General features: G+C 43.0%; 2 protein-coding genes and 1 non-coding gene across 4 annotated transcripts in view; all 3 read left to right on the top strand.

The window, feature by feature from the left end:
- LOC118768538 overlaps positions 1–21,509 on the top strand; it is a 492,176-nt gene that overhangs the window by 117,525 nt on the left and 353,142 nt on the right. The gene's annotated exons all lie outside the window — the stretch shown is intronic.
- Positions 406–21,509, top strand: part of LOC115226763 (laminin subunit alpha) — a 50,421-nt gene continuing 29,317 nt past the window's right edge. The window contains exons 1-2 of the mRNA XM_029797783.2: positions 406–552; positions 2,896–3,400. Of these exons, the coding sequence (XP_029653643.1) occupies positions 2,921–3,400 (480 nt within the window). The 5' untranslated portion in view covers positions 406–552; positions 2,896–2,920. The remainder of the gene's footprint in view (positions 553–2,895; positions 3,401–21,509) is intronic.
- On the top strand, positions 5,338–5,456 carry LOC115226825. Its single transcript, XR_003883037.1, has one exon. It is a non-coding gene; the product is annotated as a 5S ribosomal RNA (ribosomal RNA).

Below are 21,509 nucleotides of genomic sequence, written 5' to 3'. Positions count from 1 at the left end.
ACATCACATCATCATCATCATCATCATCATCATCATCATCTTTATCATCATCATCATCATCGTCATTATCGTCATCATCATCATCATTCTCATCGTCATCATTATCATTATCGTCATCGTCATCATCATCATCATCATCATCATCATCATCATCATCATCGTCATCATCATCATGTTTATCATCGTCACCATCATCATCATCGTCATTGTCATCATCATCATCTTCATCATCGTCGTCGTCATCATCGTCGTCGTCGTCATCGTCGTCGTCGTCATCGTCGTCGTCGTCATCATCAGTATCATCTTCATCATCATCGTCGTCGTCCTCCTCCTCCTCCTCCTCCTCCTCTTCGACGCCTCCTCTCAATTCCTGCAGAAGTCTCTCTCTCCGTCTCTCTTTATTTCTAGCGCAACCACGACCAGAGAAGGAACGGAACATTCGTTCCCTTCTGTCTGGGTCTCAAAAACAAAAAAAAAAAACAAGAGACAGGGGTGAGAACAAGCAACCCCTAATTTAAAAAAAAAAAAATCTTACCCCATCCCCACCACCACCACCACACGTAATAAAAGGATGTGTGAGTTTTGGCATTTAAGGGGGTGGTGCTTGTTTTTCTGTTTTTGTCTTTCCCTTCCTGAGTATTTCCTAAAAATGACTAAATTACAGAATTGAAGGAATGGAGAACACACACACACATTACTCTTTTACTTGTTTCAGTCATTTGACTGCGACCATGCTGGAGCACCGCCTGTATAGTCGAGCAAATCAACTCCGGGACTTATTCTTTTTGTAAGCCCAGTACTTATTCTATCGGTCTCTTTTTGCCGAACCGCTAGAGTGACGGGGGCGTAAACACACCAGCATCGTTTTCAAGCAATGCTAGGGGGACAAACACAGACACACAAACATTACACACACACACTTATATATATATATACATATATACGACAGGCTTCTTTCAGTTTCCGTCTACCCAATCCACTCACAAGGCTTTGGTCGGCCTGAGGCTATAGCAGAAGACACTTGCCAAGTGTGCACGCAGTGGACTGAACCCGGAACCATGTGGTTGGTAACAAGCTACTTACCACACAGCCACTCCTGCGCCATTTTGTGTATAATATAAATAAATTATGGATTTTCAATGGTATCTCTCTTTTTAATTTATTGTTTTCGCATAGGCGCAGGAGTGGCTGTGTGGTAAGTAGCTTGCTTACCAACCAATGGTTCCGGGTTCAGTCCCACTGCTGGCATATGGGCAAGTGTCTTCTGCTATAGCCTCAGGCCGACCAATGCCTTGTGAGTGGATTTGTAGACGGAAACTGAAGAAGCCTGTCGTATATATGTATATATATAATTATATAAGTGTGTGTGTGGTATATGTTTGTGTGTCTGTGTTTGTGCCCCTAGCATTGCTCTACAAACATTCTGGTGTTTTACATCCCCTCACTTAGCGGTTCGGCAAAAAGTTAGCCGATAGAATAGTACTGGGCTTACAAAAAGAATAAGTCCCGGGGTCGGTTGCTCGACTAAAAGGGCGGTGCTCCAGCATGGCCGCAGTCAAATGACTGAAACAAGTAAAAGAGTAAAAAGAGTATATAACTTGATTTATGTGCAGAACTCTGGCTCGGGGCAAAATTGTGATTGGAGTTGGCAGAACAACAACAGCAACATCTTTCACATTCTCCTACCACTTTATACTTTACCCTCCCTATCCCCCCCCCCCCCACCTGCAATGGTCTAATCCCTCATCTGCTCTCCTCCCGCCACCCTTTCTCCTCCCAGTTGCTACTGACTACCATCACCATCCAGTCCGTCTATACCCCACCACCACCACCACCTCTACCACCACCACCACCACCGCCTCCGCCTCCGCTTTCGCCACAATGCCGGAGGCGGGGTGGGGTGGGGGGGGAGGAGACCATCCGTAGCTCTCCCTCCCTCCTTCCTTTCTTTTCACTTCCATCAAGAAAAAGCACGGCACACCAGCCTCTTCCCTACCTCCGGCACCAACACCTTCACCACCACCACCACCACCACCACCACCACCGCCACCACCACCACCACCACCACCACCACCACTCCTGCCACCACCACCCCACCCCCCGCCACCACCGCCACCACCACCACCACCACCATCCACTTCCTGCCGTTTTCCTCTGAGATTTCTCTTCGTGTGTAAATAAATACATACTTACATACTTACAAACATACACATACATAAAAACAAACACACACACACACGCACACATACCCAACACACACACACATACAAACACACACACACACACACACATACACACAACACACACATACAAACACACAACAAACACACATACAAACACACACCAACCGTACAAACACACACCACACACACACACACACGTACAACACCCACACCACACACACATACACGTACAAACACACACACACACACACATACAACCAACACACATCCACACACACGTACAAACACACACACGTACAAACACACACACATACAAACACACACACGCACCCACACACATATACATTGCTTCATTTTATTTTATTAAGTTTTGGCTCGGGGGGGGAGGGGGAAGAATTCTTCGCGCTTCCATTCCCCGCCTCCGCCCTACTTCGCTTGCACCACCACCACCACCACTACTGCCCCCTCGCTCCCACCACTTCCATCCTCTTTCCTCCTCCTCCTCCTCCTCTCCACTTCCACCTCCTCCCCCCCTCTCAATTCCTGCAGAAGTCTCTCTCTCTCTTTATTTCTAGCGCAACCACGACCAGAGAAGGAACGGAACATTCGTTCCCTTCTGTCTGGGTCTTAAAAACAAAAAACAAAAGATAGGGGTGAGAACAAGCAACCCCTAATTTCTTTTAAAAATCTTACCCCACCCCCACCACCACCACACACGTAATATATCTATGAAATAAATGGTGGGGTCAACGCAGCGAAGAAGAAAAAGGAGCATTCGTCCGGGTAGTGACCACCACGACTCACAAATAACGACCACGATGACAACAACCATGACCACCACGGCGAAAATCTTAACGGTGATATTTACGGTGTCCGCGTTTTGGAGTCCGGCCGAGGCCCAAGTGAGGGTTCTGACGCCGCCCTACTTCAACTTGGCCTTCGGCAAGGACATCGTCGCCTCGTCCACATGCGGCGTGAACTCTTCGTCGCCAGAACTGTTCTGTCGGTTGACCGGCGTGGCCGGAGACACCAAGGAGAGCGACCTGCGGATAACCATCAATTCGGGCCAGCTGTGCGAGGAATGCGACCCCACCGTGGAATCGTTGTCCCATCATGCCGAACTGGCCATCGACGGAACCGAGCGCTGGTGGCAGAGCCCGCCTCTCTCCCGTGGAATGGAATACAACGAAGTCAATGTCACCATAGACCTAGAACAGGTTAGTCTGGGGGTCTTTTCATGAATTAAGTTTTTCCACGCATTATCAAGTTTACAAATGAATGCATATGTACAGTTTGAGGCCTCACCTATGTATAACTACACTTTAATGCCCCACTAACTTTTGTTGTTTTTTTAATGATTTTTTTTTCTATAAAATCATTATTTTTAAATGTTTACAAAAGTGTTTTCAAACGAGCTTTCAACGAGGTATTCCTTCCTTTTCAGGACATGACGGGACACTCAAATTAAAAGGGGTTATTTTGAGGAATTTTGCACAGCATCAAACTGTTGCCATGCCCCCTCCCCCATTAAGAACGATTTTTGAACAAATTTGTATGAAAGTTTCAGTGTCCCCTTTCGCCATCCCTCCCTCATTTCCATGCCTTCTTTAGGCTATTATTTCTAGCATATAGACAGACTACATTGAAGTCTCCTTCCCCCATTTCTTCTGTGGAATATCTTTCTTCTTAACCCTCTTCTTACCATATTTAGGCTATTATTTCTAGCATATAGAGTGACCACATTGAGGTCTCCTTCCCTCATTTCTTCTGCTCATTATTTTTCTTCTTAACCCCTTTTGTTACCAGATTTAGGCTATTATTTCTAGCATACAGAGTGACCACATAGAGGTCTCCTCGTTTCATGTCTTCTGCTTATTATTTTTCTTCTTAACCCTTTTGTTACCAGATTTAGGCTATTATTTCTAGCATATAGACAGACCACATTGAGGTCTCCTTCCCTCATTTCTTCTGCTCATTATTTTTCTTCTTAACCCTTTCTTTACTATATTTAGGCTATTATTTCTAGCATATAGAGTGACCACATTGAAGTCTCCTTCCCTCATTTCTTCTGCCGATTATTTTTCTTCTTAACCCTTTTCTTTACCATATTTAGGCTGTTATTTCTAGCATATAGACAGACCACATTGAAGTCTCCTTCCCCCATTTCTTCTGCGGTATAGTTTTCTTCTTAACCCTTTTCTTACCATATTTCTGTTGAGATGCTCCATATTTCTATCAATCAATTTTGAATATAACAAAGAATTTAGTAAAATAACTTAGTTATTTATTCAGCTAGTGTCAGGAACATAAATCGTGATTAAGGGTTTGGTGGAAGATTTTCATTCAGAACAAGACATTTGAATTTAAAGAGAATCTGTGTGCAAGTGTGGAACCAAGATGTGTGTGTGTGTGTGTGTGTGTGTATTAGTACGTATGTAGGTATGCATGTATGACACCATTTTTCAGCTTTATTTCAAGATTTCTTGCCAATAGAGAAAAAGCCGGTTTCTAACCTAGATCCAAGGCTCCTTCATTGGAATTTCAACATCAACAGGATATGTATGTATGTGTGTGTACATGCAGATTTTTATGTTTTGTTATATGTATGTCTTCTCATGCATATAGCTACATATCTAGACATGCTCATATATATTTAAATGATAAACTTCTGGAAAGTTTTACAGATTTTTACAGTTCTACTGATGGGTTGGATCTGTAGTCTTAAAATCAGATTTCTCAGTTCTGAATTTGAGAAGCCTGCTTTCTCAAGATTGGTATCTAGGCAGTGTGTTACATATCCCAGGCCCCTACAATTACAGGTATAAACCTGAACTTGTAATCTAGATAGTTCAGCATAGGTGTTCTCTTTTTCACCAATCTTCAATGCACAGTTTCTCTTCTCTATCCCAAACCATTATATCAGGTCTATTGAGGTTTTCACTGGAATATTCCACCAGTATTCCTTTTTATTATGAGTGGTTATGGCTTTATGTATGTATGGATGGATGGATGTAGTACAAGCGAACAGTGGTCCTGGTGCGTGCACACGCGCATCCGTGCTAGCTAGTTGTAAGTAGTCAATCCTAAATAATTTTTTAAACTAGGTAAATAAATTATTTTTATAAACTAACTTTTTAACTATTATAAACTAACTGCTTACGGCCATATCACGTTAAAAGCACCGGTTCTCGTCCGATCACCGAAGTTAGGCAACATCGAGCCTAATTAGTACTTAGATGGGTGACCGCTTGGGAAACCTAGGTGCTGTAATCATCCCATTAATAGGCACAGGAGTGGCTGTGTGGTAAGTAGCTTGCTTACCAACCACATGGTTCCGGGTTCAGTCCTACTGCGTGGCACCACAGGCAAGTGTCTTCTACTATAACCTCGGGCCGACCAAAGCCTTGTGAGTGGATTTGGTAGATGGAAACTGAAAGAAGGCCATCGTATATATATGGAGCACTGCCTTTAGTCGAGCAAATCGACCCCGGGACTTATTCTTTTGTAAGCCCAGTACTTATTCTATCGGTCTCTTTTGCCGAACGGGGACGTAAACACACCAGCATCGGTTTTGTCAAGCAATGCTAGGGGGACAAACACACAAACACACACCACACATACATAATATATATATATATATATTACATATATATATATATATATATATAAGATATATATATACATAATAATGAAGGGTGAAATTAATTAATTTGGAATAATTATCAATTACACCAAGTAGTCTTCGGCATGTAAAAGCCTCATTCGAGGAAATTTAAGTAATACTAAGCAATAAAGGGTTTAGCAACGAATTGCCTTACCACATACCGAATTTAGAAATAGCAGTCAAAGAGTTAGCTATTTCTTCTACTAAAAAGGGAGATCATCTCCCTTTTTAGTAGAAGAAATAGCTAAACTCTTGAGCTTTATTTCTAAATTCGGTATGTGGTAAGGCAATTCGTTGCTAAACCCTTTATTGCTTAGTATATATATATACATATATATATATATAATATATATATATCTATTATATATATTATATATATATATTATATATATATATATATATATATATATATATACATATATACGACGGGCTTCTTTCAGTTTCCGTCTACCAAATCCACTCACAAGGCTTTGGTTGGCCTGAGGCTATAGTAGAAAACATTTGCCCAAGGTGCCATGCAGTGGGACTGAACCCGGAACCATGTGGTTGGTTAGCAAGCTACTTACCACACAGCCACTCCTGCGCCTATATATATATGTATAAATGAGAAATTTAAAAAACTTAAAATGTATTTCTTTACTGCCCACAAGGGGCTAAACATAGAGGGGGCAAACAAGGACAGACAAAGGGATTAAGTCGATTACATCGACCCCAGTTGGAAACTGGTACTTTATTTATCGACCCCACCGAAAAGATGAAAGGCAAAGTCGACCTCGGCAGAATTTGAACTCAGAACGTAACGACAAACGAAATACCGCTAAGCTTTTCGCCCCGCCCCGCGTGCTAACCCTTCTGCCAGCTCTGTATTTCTCATGTTACTTAACTGTCTCTGCCCCATCCCTCACTGTTCTGAATCAAACCACCACCACCACCACCATCACCTCCACCATCAAAATATCACTAGGCCCCCAACTGCAACCCTCACCCCACCATCACCTCCTTTTAACTGAAGCAACTTGGCTGTGGATGTTAATTGATATCCCTATGTAAGTCTGACTCACTTCATGGGAAAATTGGCGACCCTTTTCTTCTCTCTCTCTCTCTCTGCCTCTCCTTCTACAAAAGCAACCCAGCCCTTCCTTTACCCCCCCCCCGCTTTAACTCTGCTGAGATTTGCAGGAATGGTAAATGGTAAAATGTGGGAAGTGGGGGGAAGAATCAGTTCTTTGTCCTCATTCTTAGCAATTTGGTCTGACCTTCTTTTCAGTCTGAATTGCTTCTCACACACATACACACACACACACACACACGTATATAGTCATATACACACACACACACACATGTGTGTGTGTGTGTGTGTATACTCTTACTCTTTTACTTATTTCAGTCATTTGACTGCGGCCATGCTGGAGCACCACCTTTTTAGTCGAACAAATCGACCCCCGGGACTTATTCTTTGTAAGCCCAGTACTTATTCTATCGGTATCTTTTTGCCGAACCGCTAAGTGACGGGGATGTAAACACACCAACATCGGTTGTCAAGCAATGCTAGGGGGAGACACAAACAGACACACAAACACACACACACACTTATATATACGACAGGCTTCTTTCAGTTTCCGTCTACCAAATCCACTCACAAGGCTTTGGTCGGCCCGGGGCTATAGCAGAAGACACTTGCCCAAGATGCCACGCAGTGGGACTGAACCCGGAACCATGTGGTTGGTTAGCAAGCTACTTACCACACAGCAACTCCTGCGCCTATATATATATATATATATATAACGGGAAGCTTTATGAAAATAAACAAAAGACGAAGGCAGGTGGAAAACAAACGAACAATTGTATTAGTATGGCGCTCAGGAAATATAAATAAAACAAGTCTTTAACGTTTCGAGCCTACGCTCTTCAACAGAAAGATACACAGAGAGAGAAAAACACAGAAAGAAGGAGAGAAAAAAAATGCGTGCAGTAGCTATATATATATATATAAACATTTAAATAATGAGGGAGATAAATTGAATATTAATTTAATTAATATCAATTTAAAACCAGTAGCCTAGCATACAAAAATATGAAAATCAGAGAAAATTCTAATATATGTGTATATTTAAAGGGCTAAAAACCACTAGGTGGTCAGCCGTATGCTAGAAGTAGATCACCTACGATCAAGCATACGGCTGACCACCAAGTGGTTTTGTTAGCCCTTTAAATATACACACATATATATATTGTTACTTGTTTCAGTCACTTGACCGGCCTTGCTGGAGCATCGCCTTTAGTAAAAAAAAAAAAAAAAAAGTCAACCCCAGGACTTATTATATCAGTGTTTTTTGCTGAACTGCTAGGTTACAGGGATGTAAACATGCCAACATCGGCTATGATTTCTATGGCTCAGTGCCCTTTACAGAGCATCCTAGGTGCCTTCTATGTGGTACCAGCATGGGTGCTTTTTATGGCACTGAACCAAGTGATTTCTACATGGCATGAGCACGGGTGCATTAGAAGCGGCACAGTTGCAGATGCTCCATATGTGACGCCCACACAAGTGCCTTTTGTGCAGCACTGAAAGGGGAGCTTTTTATATGGCACAGCCATCCACAAGCCTGTGAGACGAGGGCCTTTGTCCATACATACACACCTATATGTATGCACATGCCAGTGTATGTGTGTGTGTGTTTGTGAGAGAGAGAGTATGTCTGTGAGTGAGAGAGAGAGAGAGAGAGTGTGTGTGTGAGAGAGAGAGAGTGTGTGTGTGTGTGTGTGTCTGTAAGAGAAAAATATGTGTGTGTCTAAAAGAAAAAGAGAGAGAGAGTGTGTCTGTGAGAGAGAGAGAGAGAGTGTGTGTGTGTATGAGAGAGAGAGAGAATGTGTGTGTGTGTGTGTGTATCTGTAAGAGAAAAATATGTGTCTAAAAGAAAAAGAGAGAGAGAGTATGTCTGTGAGAGAGAGAGTGTGTGTGTGTGTGAGAGAGAGAGAGTGTGTGTGTGTGTGTGTCTGTAAGAGAAAAATATGTGTGTCTAAAAGAAAGAGAGAGAGAGTGTCTGTGAGAGAGAGAATGTGTGTATGTGTGTGTGTGTGAGAGAGAGAGAGAGTGTGTGTGTGTGTCTGTAAGAGAAAAATGTGTGTCTAAAAGAAAAAGAGAGAGAGAGAGAGAATGTGTGTGTGTGTGTGTAATTCCTCACCACCATCACCGTTGCCTCAACATTCCTCTTTACCAATATCACCATCTGTTAAATCAAAACCCATTTCTCAGTAATTTGATAATTATGCCTTAATTAAGATTGCTGCTGATTATATCTGTGTGTGCGTGTGCATGCGTGTGTATGTGCTTGAGTGCCAATGTGCAATAATGTCTTTGTGTATATGTGTGTGTAATTACAGTGTGTTTGGTGTTGATATGCAATGCGTTTGTGTGTGTTATTAATGTATCAATACGTTCATGTGTAAATGTGCTAACATAGGCGCAGGAGTGGCTGTGTGGTAAGTAGCTTGCTAACCAACCACATGGTTCCAGGTTCAGTCCCACTGCGTGGCATCTTGGACAAGTGTCTTCTGCTATAGCCCCGGGCCGACCAAAGCCTTGTGAGTTCAGCCCTTTGAAAATGAAGGACAACTTGAAACTATAAGACTAGATATATAAAAGATTTACAAACAACAAACATGTCAAACTTGTACTCCCTTCATCAGCTGCCTAGTTAATATTATTATGGTTTTGACACTTGGGCAGTACAATTCGATTTGGTTGTGTCAATAGCATTAAAAACATAAAACAGTGTCTGCGAATTGATGGACAAGAAGCGGAAGAAAAAAGTTTGAGTAATATGTCCATTAAATCTATACTTGCTTATTTATTAATATAAATACAAACATCAAGTTTTAAACATAAATTATGATATTCCTATAAGTACGAAGCGTAGAAGAAATTTAATACTAAGAAAGTAAGAACCTTTTAACAAGTTCAGCCAACTTAAAGTGAAGGACAACTTAGGACAACCAGACTATTGATCCACAGATCACAAGCAAATCAAACATGTGCTCCCATCATTAGCTGCCTGTTGGATGTCATTATGGTTTCAACACTTGGGAAGTACTATTCAATTTGGTTGTGTCAATAGCATCAAAATTAATTATAATCAGTGCTTGGGAATTGATGGAGAAGAGGCAAAGAATAAGTCCCGGGGGCGATTTACTCGACTAAAAGCGGTGCTCCAGCATGGCCGCAGTCAAATGACTGCAACGAGTAAACGAGAGTAAGGAGAGTATATATATATATATATATATAATATATATATAATATATATATATATATATACACATATATATATAAAGGGAAGGTTTACAAAAATAAACAAAAGACGAAGGCAGGTGGGGTACAGACAAACAGATGTATTAGTATGGCGCTCAGGAATAGAAAAAGTCATTTACGTTTCGAGCCTACGCTCTTCGACAGAAAGATACACAGAAAAAAACAAGGAGAGAAAAAAATGTGCGTAGTAGCTATACATATATGTATGTATGAATGTATATATCAAGCATGTACTGTCAGTAATTACTCAGGGTAGGCAGCTGATGATGTTTATGTAGCAAAACACATAAAAAAATCAGCGAAACACACACACATGACTGAGTTGAAGGCAGATTTCCTTCTGCCTTTATAACACATAAAGAAAACGATGTTGTAGGAGTGTACGCAACAAGTGTACTACGGCATTACTATGCACAGCTTAAATACTGAGATTGAAAAGCAGGGGTGAATTATGCCTACCTAATCTACAAAAAAATTAAATATTTTGTATTTCAATGAGAGTAATCAGAGAAATCATCATAATTTTATTGAATTAGGTGCATATTTTGCCATGAAAGGAAAAGGTTGCTATCGAACTATTTTATTCAAGGTGGCATGTCCCTGGTATATATGTATATATATATATATATATATATGCATTGGGTCATCCCATAAATAATGCGGTTTTTTCAATTGCATGAACTAAAAGTCAGGGGGGAATGGGATAAACTACCTGCATCATTTTGCTAAGTAACGGGGACATAAACACACCAGCATCGGTTGTCAAGCAATGCTAGGGAGACAAACACAGACACACAAACACACACACGCATTATATATATATTATATATAATATATATATATATATACATATATACGACGGGCTTCTTTCAGTTTCCGTCTACCAAATCCACTCTCAAGGCTTTGGTCGGCCCGAGGCTATAGCAGAAGACACTTGCTCAAGGTGCCACGCAGTGGGACGGAACCCGGAACCATGTGGTTGGTAAACAAGCTACTTACCACACAGCCACTCCTGCGCCTTCAGTAGTGGAGGAGTAATTTTTGTCATGGACAAGGGAATTTTGGAAGAACGAGACTTATGGAAGAGCATTGTAGAAAATGAAGAGAGTATATTTCAGATTAAAAAAGAATTTTGTTTATCTTCATTTTGAAAAATAAAAGAAATATTAAAAAAAACTGCATTATTTATGGGATGACCCAATAGTTACTGGTTGAAGGTCTGCATGTTTATAAAGTTGTTGATAAATAGATAGCACTGCCCTGACTGGCCTCGTGCCGGTCGCACGTAAAAAGCACCATCCGAACGTGGCCGTTGCCAGCCCTGCCTGGCCCCCGTTCCAGTGGCACGTAAAAAGCACCAACAGATCGTGGCCGTTTGCTAGCCTCGCCTGGCCTCCATGCCGGTGGCACGTAAAAAGCACCCACTACACTCTCGGAGTGGTTGGCGTTAGGAAGGGCATCCAGCTGTAGAAACACTGCCAGATCAGACTGGGCCTGGTGCAGCCTTCTGGCTTCCCAGACCCCCGGTCGAACCGTCCAACCCATTCTAGCATGGAAAGCAGACGCTAAACGATGATGATGATGATGATGATGAATGTTCTAGAGTGAATCATAATAACCTGTCCTACTAAAGGCACAAGGCTTGAAATTTTGTGGGATGAGAGAGACTAGGTGATTACATCGACCCCCCCCCCCAGTTCAGCAAAAGGGACCGATAGAATAAGTACCAAGTTTTTAGAAAAACAAGTTCTGTGGTCGATAAGTTCAACTAAAAATTTTTCAAGACGATACTCCAGCATGGCCGCAGTCAAGTGACTGAGATAAAAGTCTCTCGAATGTTCTCGCTTTTGGTCCTTTAGTGTGCAGTAGGTGTATCGTTTGATGACTTGGCATGCAGTGGTCCATTTGAAGTGGGAGTGAAGGGAGCAGCAATGAAGGGCTCTTACTACTATTCGCTACATGACGTTTTCACTTCCTATTCTTCAAAGTATTTTCTAGAACACCCATGAGTCAGTTGGAAATGGTTGTCATTATTTTCTTTCTTTCTTTCTTTTTTTTTGCTTAACATTCTTTTGATGTCACTCTTTTGGTATTGCCTTCCCTCCTGACTCAGGAAATTTTTTTAAAACATACCACAAAAAATAATGATTTTTTTTTTCAGTGTCCATTGTAAATGACTGGTATGGTACTTTACTTCACTGACTCCCTTCCCCGTTCACCCTTAGGAATGGTGAAAGGCAGAGTTGACTCTGGTGCGATTTGAACTCAAGGTGCTATATGTGAGAGCGGCAATGCTGTATGGGAGTGAGATATGGTGTTTAAGGGAGAGAGAGATGGCAATTTTGAAAAGGGGCTGAGAGAGCAATGGTGAGAGAAATGTGTGGTGTGTGGGCAGTTGCTATGGCACTGAGGTAGATTTGGTCACCCCCATTAACGGGGACACGAGCCAAATTTAAAATGATGGCTGATGATGATGATGGAAATCGGACATTGAGTGTAAGCCAGAGTCAACAGTGGTTCCAGAAATTCCATGCCGGAAACTATGGCCGAGTAGATGAGCCTCATCCTGGAAGATCTGCAGAGCCTGATGAGGACATCCTGCAAATCCTCGTGGAACAAAATCCCATTGTAACTGTTGAGGAATTAGCAGAGAAGCTTGGATTTGGTCATTCAACCATTCATTGACACCTGGATGCCAAGTGGAATGGGACAAAACTAAAGAATTCAAATCAAAAATTTATTGCAGCTAAGAGAGAGATGGTGGTGCAAAAATGCACCACCATCTCTCTCTGTTTGATGCTCAACCAATTCACAGCTGTTCAACTGAGCAGCTTTGAGTGGAAGATCTATGTTGCTGTTGTTGTAACCATCAACACCACCATCATCAGCATTAATGTTATTACCATCATTGTCCTCATTATTTTCCTCATCCCTATCATTATCATCATCGTTGTCATCATGTTCATCATCATCATCATCGCCATCATCATCTTCATTATGTAGCCGTCGTCATCATTTTAATCACTGTTGTGATATAGTGGTCTCCCTCACTGGCTCACACATACATTTATATATACATAATTTGAAGGAGATTTAGTTGCTATTTCTAGCAGGTCTAGCTACCAATGTAGAGGTCTCCCTCATGGGCTTAAACATACATAATTTGAGGAAGACTTGGTTGCTATTTCTAGCAGGTCTAGCTACCAATGTAGAAGTCTCCCTCATGGGCTTATACATACATAATTTGAGGAAGACTTGGTTACTATTTCTAGCAGGTCTAGCTACCAATGTAGAGGTCTCCCTCATGGGCTTATACATACATAATTTGAGGAAGACTTGGTTGCTATTTCTAGCAGGTCTAGCTACCAATGTAGAGGTCTCCTTCATGGGCTTATACATACATAATTTGAGGAAGACTTGGTTGCTATTTCTAGCAGGTCTAGCTACCAATGTAGAGGTCTCCCTCATGGGCTTTATACATAATGTATACACAGGCATAAGACAGCAGGATGTGAGCTGAGAGAGATTTGGCTGTTGTTTTTACCTGGTCTAGTTATAATGTAGAAATCTCCCTCGTTGTATACATTCATATGATAGTAGAGTGTGATTTGAGAGGGATTTGGCTGCTATTTCTACCATGTCAAGCTACCATGTAGAGGTCTTCCACATTGGCTCATACATACATAAGGCAGTATGGGTGTGATTTGAGGGAGATTTGGTTGCTATTTCTATCAAATTTAGTTAGAATGCAGTGGTCTCATTTATTGGTTCATACCATACATATCTATACACACACATAAGACAGTAGAGTGTGATTTGAGGGAGATTTGGCTGCTATTTCTGTCAGGTCTAGCTACTAATTTGAGGTCTCCCTTATTAGCTCATACGTGCACAAGACAGCAGTGAGTGATTTGTGGGAGATTTGGCTGCTATTTCTTCCAGGTCTAGCTACCACATAGAGGTCTGTCTCATTGGCCCATACACACATATATACATACACAGGGCAGTAGGGTGTGATTTGTGGGAGATTTGGCTGCTATTTCTGCCAGATCTAGCTACCATGTAGAGGTCTACCTCATTGGCCCATACACACATATATACATACACAGGGCAGTAGGGTGTGATTTGTGGGAGATTTGGCTGCTATTTCTGCCAGATCTAGCTACCACGTAGAGGTCTGCCTCATTGGCCCATACACAAGGCAGTAGGGTGTGATTTGTGGGAGATTTGGCTGCTATTTCTGCCAGATCTAGCTACCACGTAGAGGTCTGCCTCATTGGCCCATACACACATATATACATACACAGGGCAGTAGGGTGTGATTTGTGGGAGATTTGGCTGCTATTTCTGCCAGATCTAGCTACCACGTAGAGGTCTACCTCATTGGCCCATACACACATATATACATACACAGGGCAGTAGGGTGTGATTTGTGGGAGATTTGGCTGCTATTTCTGCCAGATCTAGCTACCACGTAGAGGTCTGCCTCATTGGCCCATACACAAGGCGTAGGGTGTGATTTGTGGGAGATTTGGCTGCTATTTCTTCCAGATCTAGCTACCACATAGAGGTCTGTCTCATTGGCCCATACACACATACATACACAGGGCAGTAGGGTGTGATTTGTGGGAGATTTGGCTGCTATTTCTTCCAGATCTAGCTACCACATAGAGGTCTGTCTCATTGGCCCATACACACATACATACACAGGGCAGTAGGGTGTGATTTGTGGGAGATTTGGCTGCTATTTCTTCCAGATCTAGCTACCACATAGAGGTCTGTCTCATTGGCCCATACACACATACATACACAGGGCAGTAGGGTGTGATTTGTGGGAGATTTGGCTGCTATTTCTTCCAGATCTAGCTACCACGTAGAGGTCTGCCTCATTGGCCCAACGAGGGTGTGATTTGTGGGAGATTTGGTTGCTATTTCTACCAGATCTAGCTACCACGTAGAGGTCTGCCTCATTGGCCCATACACAAGGCAGTAGGGTGTGATTTGTGGGAGATTTGGCTGCTATTTCTACCAGATCTAGCTACCACGTAGAGGTCTGCCTCATTGGCCCATACACAAGGCAGTAGGGTGTGATTTGTGGGAGATTTGGCTGCTATTTCTGTCAACTCTCCCTACCACGTAGAGGTCTCTCTCCTCTACTCCTTCAAGAATTTATAATTGTGAATGTGATGATGATGATGATAAGGATGAAAAGGAAGCTGGGGTCAAGCAGGGGTGAAATACCTAAAATAACTCTCTCTCTCTGCTATCTCCCTTTCATCTGGGTGTATATATATTTTTTTTCTCCTTTTTATACACCCTGGAGGTCTGGAGTTTCTAAGAAGGAGGATGTGCTTGTTTATAGAACTGGTGAATGATGGGATGCCTACCTCATCATGTAATCTCACTCATCAGCTGTTCATCATCATCACCACTCCCACCGCTACCATCATCATCACTACCACCACCAACACCATCATCATCATCACCACCAACACCAACACCACCACTACCACCACTACCATCACCACCACCATCACCACCATCATCACCACCACCATCACCATCATCACCATCATCACCAACATCATCACCACCACCATCATCACCATCATCATCACCATCATCATCATCACCATCATCATCACCACCACCATCACCACCAACACCACTACCACCACCACCATCATCACCATCATCATCACCACCATCATCATCACCATCATCATCCACCACCACCATCATCATCATCACCTCCCACCACCACCACCATCACTTCCACCATCACCACCACCACCACCACCGTCATCACTCCCTCCATCACTACCACCACCAACACCACTACCACCATCACCAACACCACCATCACTGCCACCATCACCACCACCACCATTAACACCATCACCTTTTCTACCATCACCACTACCACCATCATCATCACTACCTCCATCACTACAACCACCAACACCATGATCATCACCACCACCAACACCACTACCACCATCACCACCACCACCATTATCACCATCACCATTTCCACCATCACCACTACCACCATAATCGTTGCTACTACCACTACTACTATCTTTGGCCACGAAGGACATGTGGCAGTTATTTCTAGCACATCTATCTGCCAGGTAAAGCCACCATCAGCATCATCACCAACATCACCACTACCGTTATTGCTGTCGCAGACCACGAAGGACGTGTGGCAGCTATTTCTAACACGTCCATCTGCCACCTGGGGCCACTCAGTGGATGTGCTGTCATGCAGTAGTGACCCTAACCCTAACCCAACCAGCTTCCCCACCCCCACCACATACCTATCTATAGCCACTCGCCACCCCTTTCTGCTTCCTTCCATTGTTCCCTTACCCTCTTTTCTTTATCTTCTACAGCTACTCTCCCCCCTCCTCCCCACAATACTTGTTGCCACCCCAAAGTGGTGAGCTGGCAGAGAGAGACCTTGGTGCGTCATACAAAATGTTTCACAGCTTTCCTTCCGGCTCTCTACACACAAAAGTTCAAATGCAGAGATCTCCATCACTGGCTCGTAATTACATCTATACATACACAGGATGTCACAGCATGATTTGAGGGAGATTTGGCTGCTATTTCTACTAGGCCTAGCCACTATATAGAGATCGCCTTCACTGGCTCATACATGCGGCAGTAAGGTGTGATTTGAGGGAGATTTGGCTGCTATTTCTACCAGGTCTAGCTCTCATGTAGAGGTCTTCCTCATTGACTCATACATATGACAGTAGGGTGTGATCTGAGAGAGATTTGGCTGCTATTTCTACCAGGTCTAGCTCTCATGTAGAGGTCTTCCTCATTGACTCATACATACGACAGTAGGGTGTGATTTGAGGGAGATTTGGCTGCTATTCCTACCATGTCAAGCCACGATAGAGAGATCTCCCTCACTGGCTCATACATACGTCAGTAAGGTGTGATTTGAGGGAGATTTGGCTGCTATTTCTACCAGGTCTACCCACGATAGAGAGATCTCCCTCATTGGCTCATACGTACGGCAGTAAGGTGTGATTTGAGGAAGATTTGGCTGCTATTTCTACCAGGTCTAGCCACGATAGAGAGATCTCCCTCACTGGCTCATACATACGGCAGTAAGGTGTGATTTGAGGGAGATTTGGCTGCTATTTCTACCAGGTCTAGCCACGATAGAGAGATTGCCCTCACTGGCTCATACATACGGCAGTAAGGTGTGATTTGAGGGAGATTTGGCTGCTATTTCTACCAGGTCTACCCATGATAGAGAGATCGCCCCCATTGGCTCATACATAAGACAGTAGGGTGTGATTTGAGGGAGATTTGGCTGCTATTTCTACCAGGTCTAGCAACGATAGAGAGATCTCCCTCACTGGCTCATACATACGGCAGTAAGGTGTGATTTGAGGGAGATTTGGCTGCTATTTCCACCAGGTCTAGCCACAATAGAGAGATCGCCCCCATTGGCTCATACATAAGACAGTAGGGTGTGATTTGAGGGAGATTTAGCTGCTATTTCTACCAGGTCTAGCAACGATAGAGAGATCGCCCCCATTGGCTCATACATACGACAGTAGGGTGTGATTTGAGGGAGATTTAGCTGCTATTTCTACCAGGTCTAGCTCTCATCTCGAGGTCTTCCTCATTGACTCATACATACGACAGTAAGGTGTGATTTGAGGGAGATTTGGCTGCTATTTCTACCATGTCAAGCCACGATAGAGAGATCTCCCTCATTGGCTCATACATAAGACAGTAGGGTGTGATTTGAGGGAGATTTAGCTGCTATTTCTACCAGGTAGCCACGATAGAGAGATCTCCCTCACTGGCTCATACATACGCAGTAAGGTGTGATTTGAGGGAGATTTGGCTGCTATTTCCACAGGTCTAGCCACATAGAGAGATCGCCCCCATTGGCTCATACATAAGACAGTAGGGTGTGATTTGAGGGAGATGTAGTGCTATTTCTACCAGGTCTAGCACGATAGAGAGATCGCCCCCATTGGCTCATACATACGACAGTAGGGTGTGATTGAGGGAGATTTAGCTGCTATTTCTACCAGGTCTAGCTCTCATCTCGAGGTCTTCCTCATTGATCATCATACGACAGTAAGGTGTGATTTGAGGGAGATTTGGCTGCTATTTCTACCAGGTCAAGCCACGATAGAGAGATCTCCCTCATTGGCTCATACATAAGACAGTAGGGTGTGATTTGAGGGAGATTTAGCTGCTATTTCTACCAGGTCTAGCCACGATAGAGAGATCTCCCTCACTGGCTCATACATACGGCAGTAAGGTGTGAGTTGAGGGAGATTTGGCTGCTATTTCTACCAGGTCTACCTACGATAGAGAGATCGCCCCCATTGGCTCATACATAAGACAGTAGGGTGTGATTTGAGGGAGATTTAGCTGCTATTTCTACCAGGTCTAGCTCTCATCTCGAGGTCTTCCTCATTGACTCATACATACGGCAGTAAGGTGTGATTTGAGGGAGATTTGGCTGCTATTTCTACCAGGTCTAGCTCTCATCTCGAGGTCTTCCTCATTGACTCAACATAAGACAGTAGGGTGGATTTGAGGGAGATTTAGTGCTATTTCTACCAGGTCTGCTCTCATCTCGAGTCTTCCTCATTGACTCATACATACGGCAGTAAGGTGTGATTTGAGGAGATTTGCTGCTATTTCTACCAGGTCTAGCTCTCATCTCGAGGTCTTCCTCATTGACTCATACATAAGACAGTAGGGTGTGATTTGAGGGAGATTTGGCTGCTATTTCTACCAGTTCTAGCTATGATGCTGAAGGTTTCCCTTGCCTGTGTGGTGGTGGTGGTGGTGGTGTGGTGGTGTTGTCAGGGGATGTGAGGAGGGCCAAGGGCGTCAATGGGTTTGCACTTGAGTTCAAGTGGGTTCTGTTTGTTTAGGGAGAGGAAATGGTGATGGTAATATCAACAATGGGAAGAAGGAGCGGGGCGGTGGGGGGTGGGGATGGCAGAGATGAAGGTGTGGTGATGATGATGGTGATGGGGATGATGGTGATGATGATGGTGGTGATGATGATAATGATGATGGTGATGGTGATGGTGGTAGTAATGAAAGATGGTTGTGGTGGTGGTTGCTTTGCTGATGATGATGGTGGTGGCGGCTGTGATGGTGGTGATGGTGATGGTGATGATGATGGTGGTGGTGGTGGTGGTGATGATGATGATGGTGAAGATGATGATGATGGTGAAGATGATGGTGATGATGAGGATGGTAGTGGTGGTGATGATGATGATGATGGTGGTGATGATGATGGTTATGGTGATGATGGTGGTGATGGTGGTGGTGATGATGGTGGTGACAGCTGCGTTGATAATGATAATGACGATGGTAATGATGGTGATGGTGATGATGATGATGATGATGATGATGATGGCGATGATGATGATGATGATGATGATGGTGGAGGTTGTGTTGCTGATAATGGTGGGGTGGTGGTGGCGGCTGTGTTGATGATGATGATGATGATGATGTTAGAAGATGATGTCAAAGTGATGGCTTTGAGTATGAATGCTAATGGCCCTGATGATGAAGACTTGACAATAATAGCTGCCACCATTATGGAGACAGGATGCCGGGGTTTGGGCAACAACCTTCTTAAGAAGGACTCCCCCCCCCATGTCTAAGTGTGTGTGCTATTACTAATAAACTGGTGCTAGAACTCATTATGTATACATGCTTCAGAAAGAAGTATTAGTCAGGGGTACACGGTATCATGAATGCCATTAACACTTACAGTTGTTTCTGCTATCAGACAAAATGCTCTCAGAGCTGAGTGCTTATGTATCACCTTGTAGCTTCGTCAGATCTATGTGTATTTATGTATGTTTATGTGTGTGTGCTTGTGCATAAATGTATGTATATATATATATATGTGTGTGTGTGTGTATATATATACATACATACAGAACGCCATGATGGACCGTTAGCTCCTACATGCATTTTTTTCTCTCCTTGTTTCTTTTCTGGGTATCTTTCTGTCGAAGAGCGTAGGCTCGAAATGTAAAAGACTTGTTTTATTTCTATTCCTGAGTGCCATACTAATACAATTGTTTGTTTGTACGCCACCTGCCTTCGTCTTTTGTTTATTTTCGTAAACCTTCCCGTCATACATATATATATGTTGATATTAGAAATATTAGGCGCAGGAGTGGCTGTGTGGTAAGTAGCTTGCTTACGAACCACATGGTTCCAGGTTCAGTCCCACTGCGTGGCACCTTGGGCAAGTGTCTTCTACTATAGCCTTGGGCCGACCAGAGCCTTGTGAGTGGATTTGGTAGACAGAAACTGAAAGAAGCCCGTCATATATATGTATATATATATATAATATATATATATATATATATATATATATGTATGTGTGTGTTTATGTGTCTGTTTGTCCCCGTAGCATTGCTTCACAACCGATGCTGGTGTGTTTATGTCCCCGTTACTTAGCGGTTCGGCAAAAAGAGACCGATAGAATAAGTACTGGGCTTACAAAAAGAATAAGTCCCAGGGTCGAGTTGCTCGGCTAAAAGGCGGTGCTCCAGCATGGCCGCAGTCAAATGACTGAAACAAGTAAAAGAGAGTAAAGAGTATATACTAATATTATCCTTGCATCTATTAGGCATTCACCCATCATCGTGAAAGCTACAAATCCTTCCCCCACCCAAAGACATCACAGCTTGACATAAAACCCCTAGCAGTGTGTCCACTTTTGATAGTCTTATCACACCTCTAACTACTTTGTCTGACGTAGGGAGTTCTGTACTGGACAACATAAGCTTGCCCTTAGGGTAGACACTCAAATAACACACACACACACACACACACATCACACATGTCATAGAATTACATATATTACATAGGTGCAGGAGAGGCTGTGTGGTAAGTAGCTTGTTTACCAACCACATGGTTCTGGGTTCAGTCTCAGCTTTCATTCTCCTTCAAATTTTATCTTTTGCTTGTTAAACTGTGGCCATGCTGGGGCACTGCCTTTAAGGGTTCAGTCAACTGAATCCATTGCAGTATTCATTTTTTTCCCATTTTTTTTCTTTCTGAAGCTTTGTACTTATGCTATCAGTCTCTTTTGTCAAAACTGCTGAGCTATGGGGACGTAAACAAACCAACACTGGTTGTCAAGTGAATTTGGGGGACAAACAAACACAGAGACACACATACACATAACATATATTTTTTTTTTTATTGTTTCAGTCATTTTGACTGCGGCCATGCTGGAGCACCGCCTTTAATCGAGCAACTCGACCCCGGGACTTATTCTTTGTAAGCCCAGTACTTATTCTATCGGTTTCTTTTGCCGAACCGC

This window comes from Octopus sinensis, linkage group LG30, assembly GCF_006345805.1.
Source record: "Octopus sinensis linkage group LG30, ASM634580v1, whole genome shotgun sequence".
In the NCBI taxonomy this organism is placed as follows: domain Eukaryota; kingdom Metazoa; phylum Mollusca; class Cephalopoda; order Octopoda; family Octopodidae; genus Octopus; species Octopus sinensis.
This window is presented reverse-complemented; position numbering and strand designations above follow the sequence as displayed.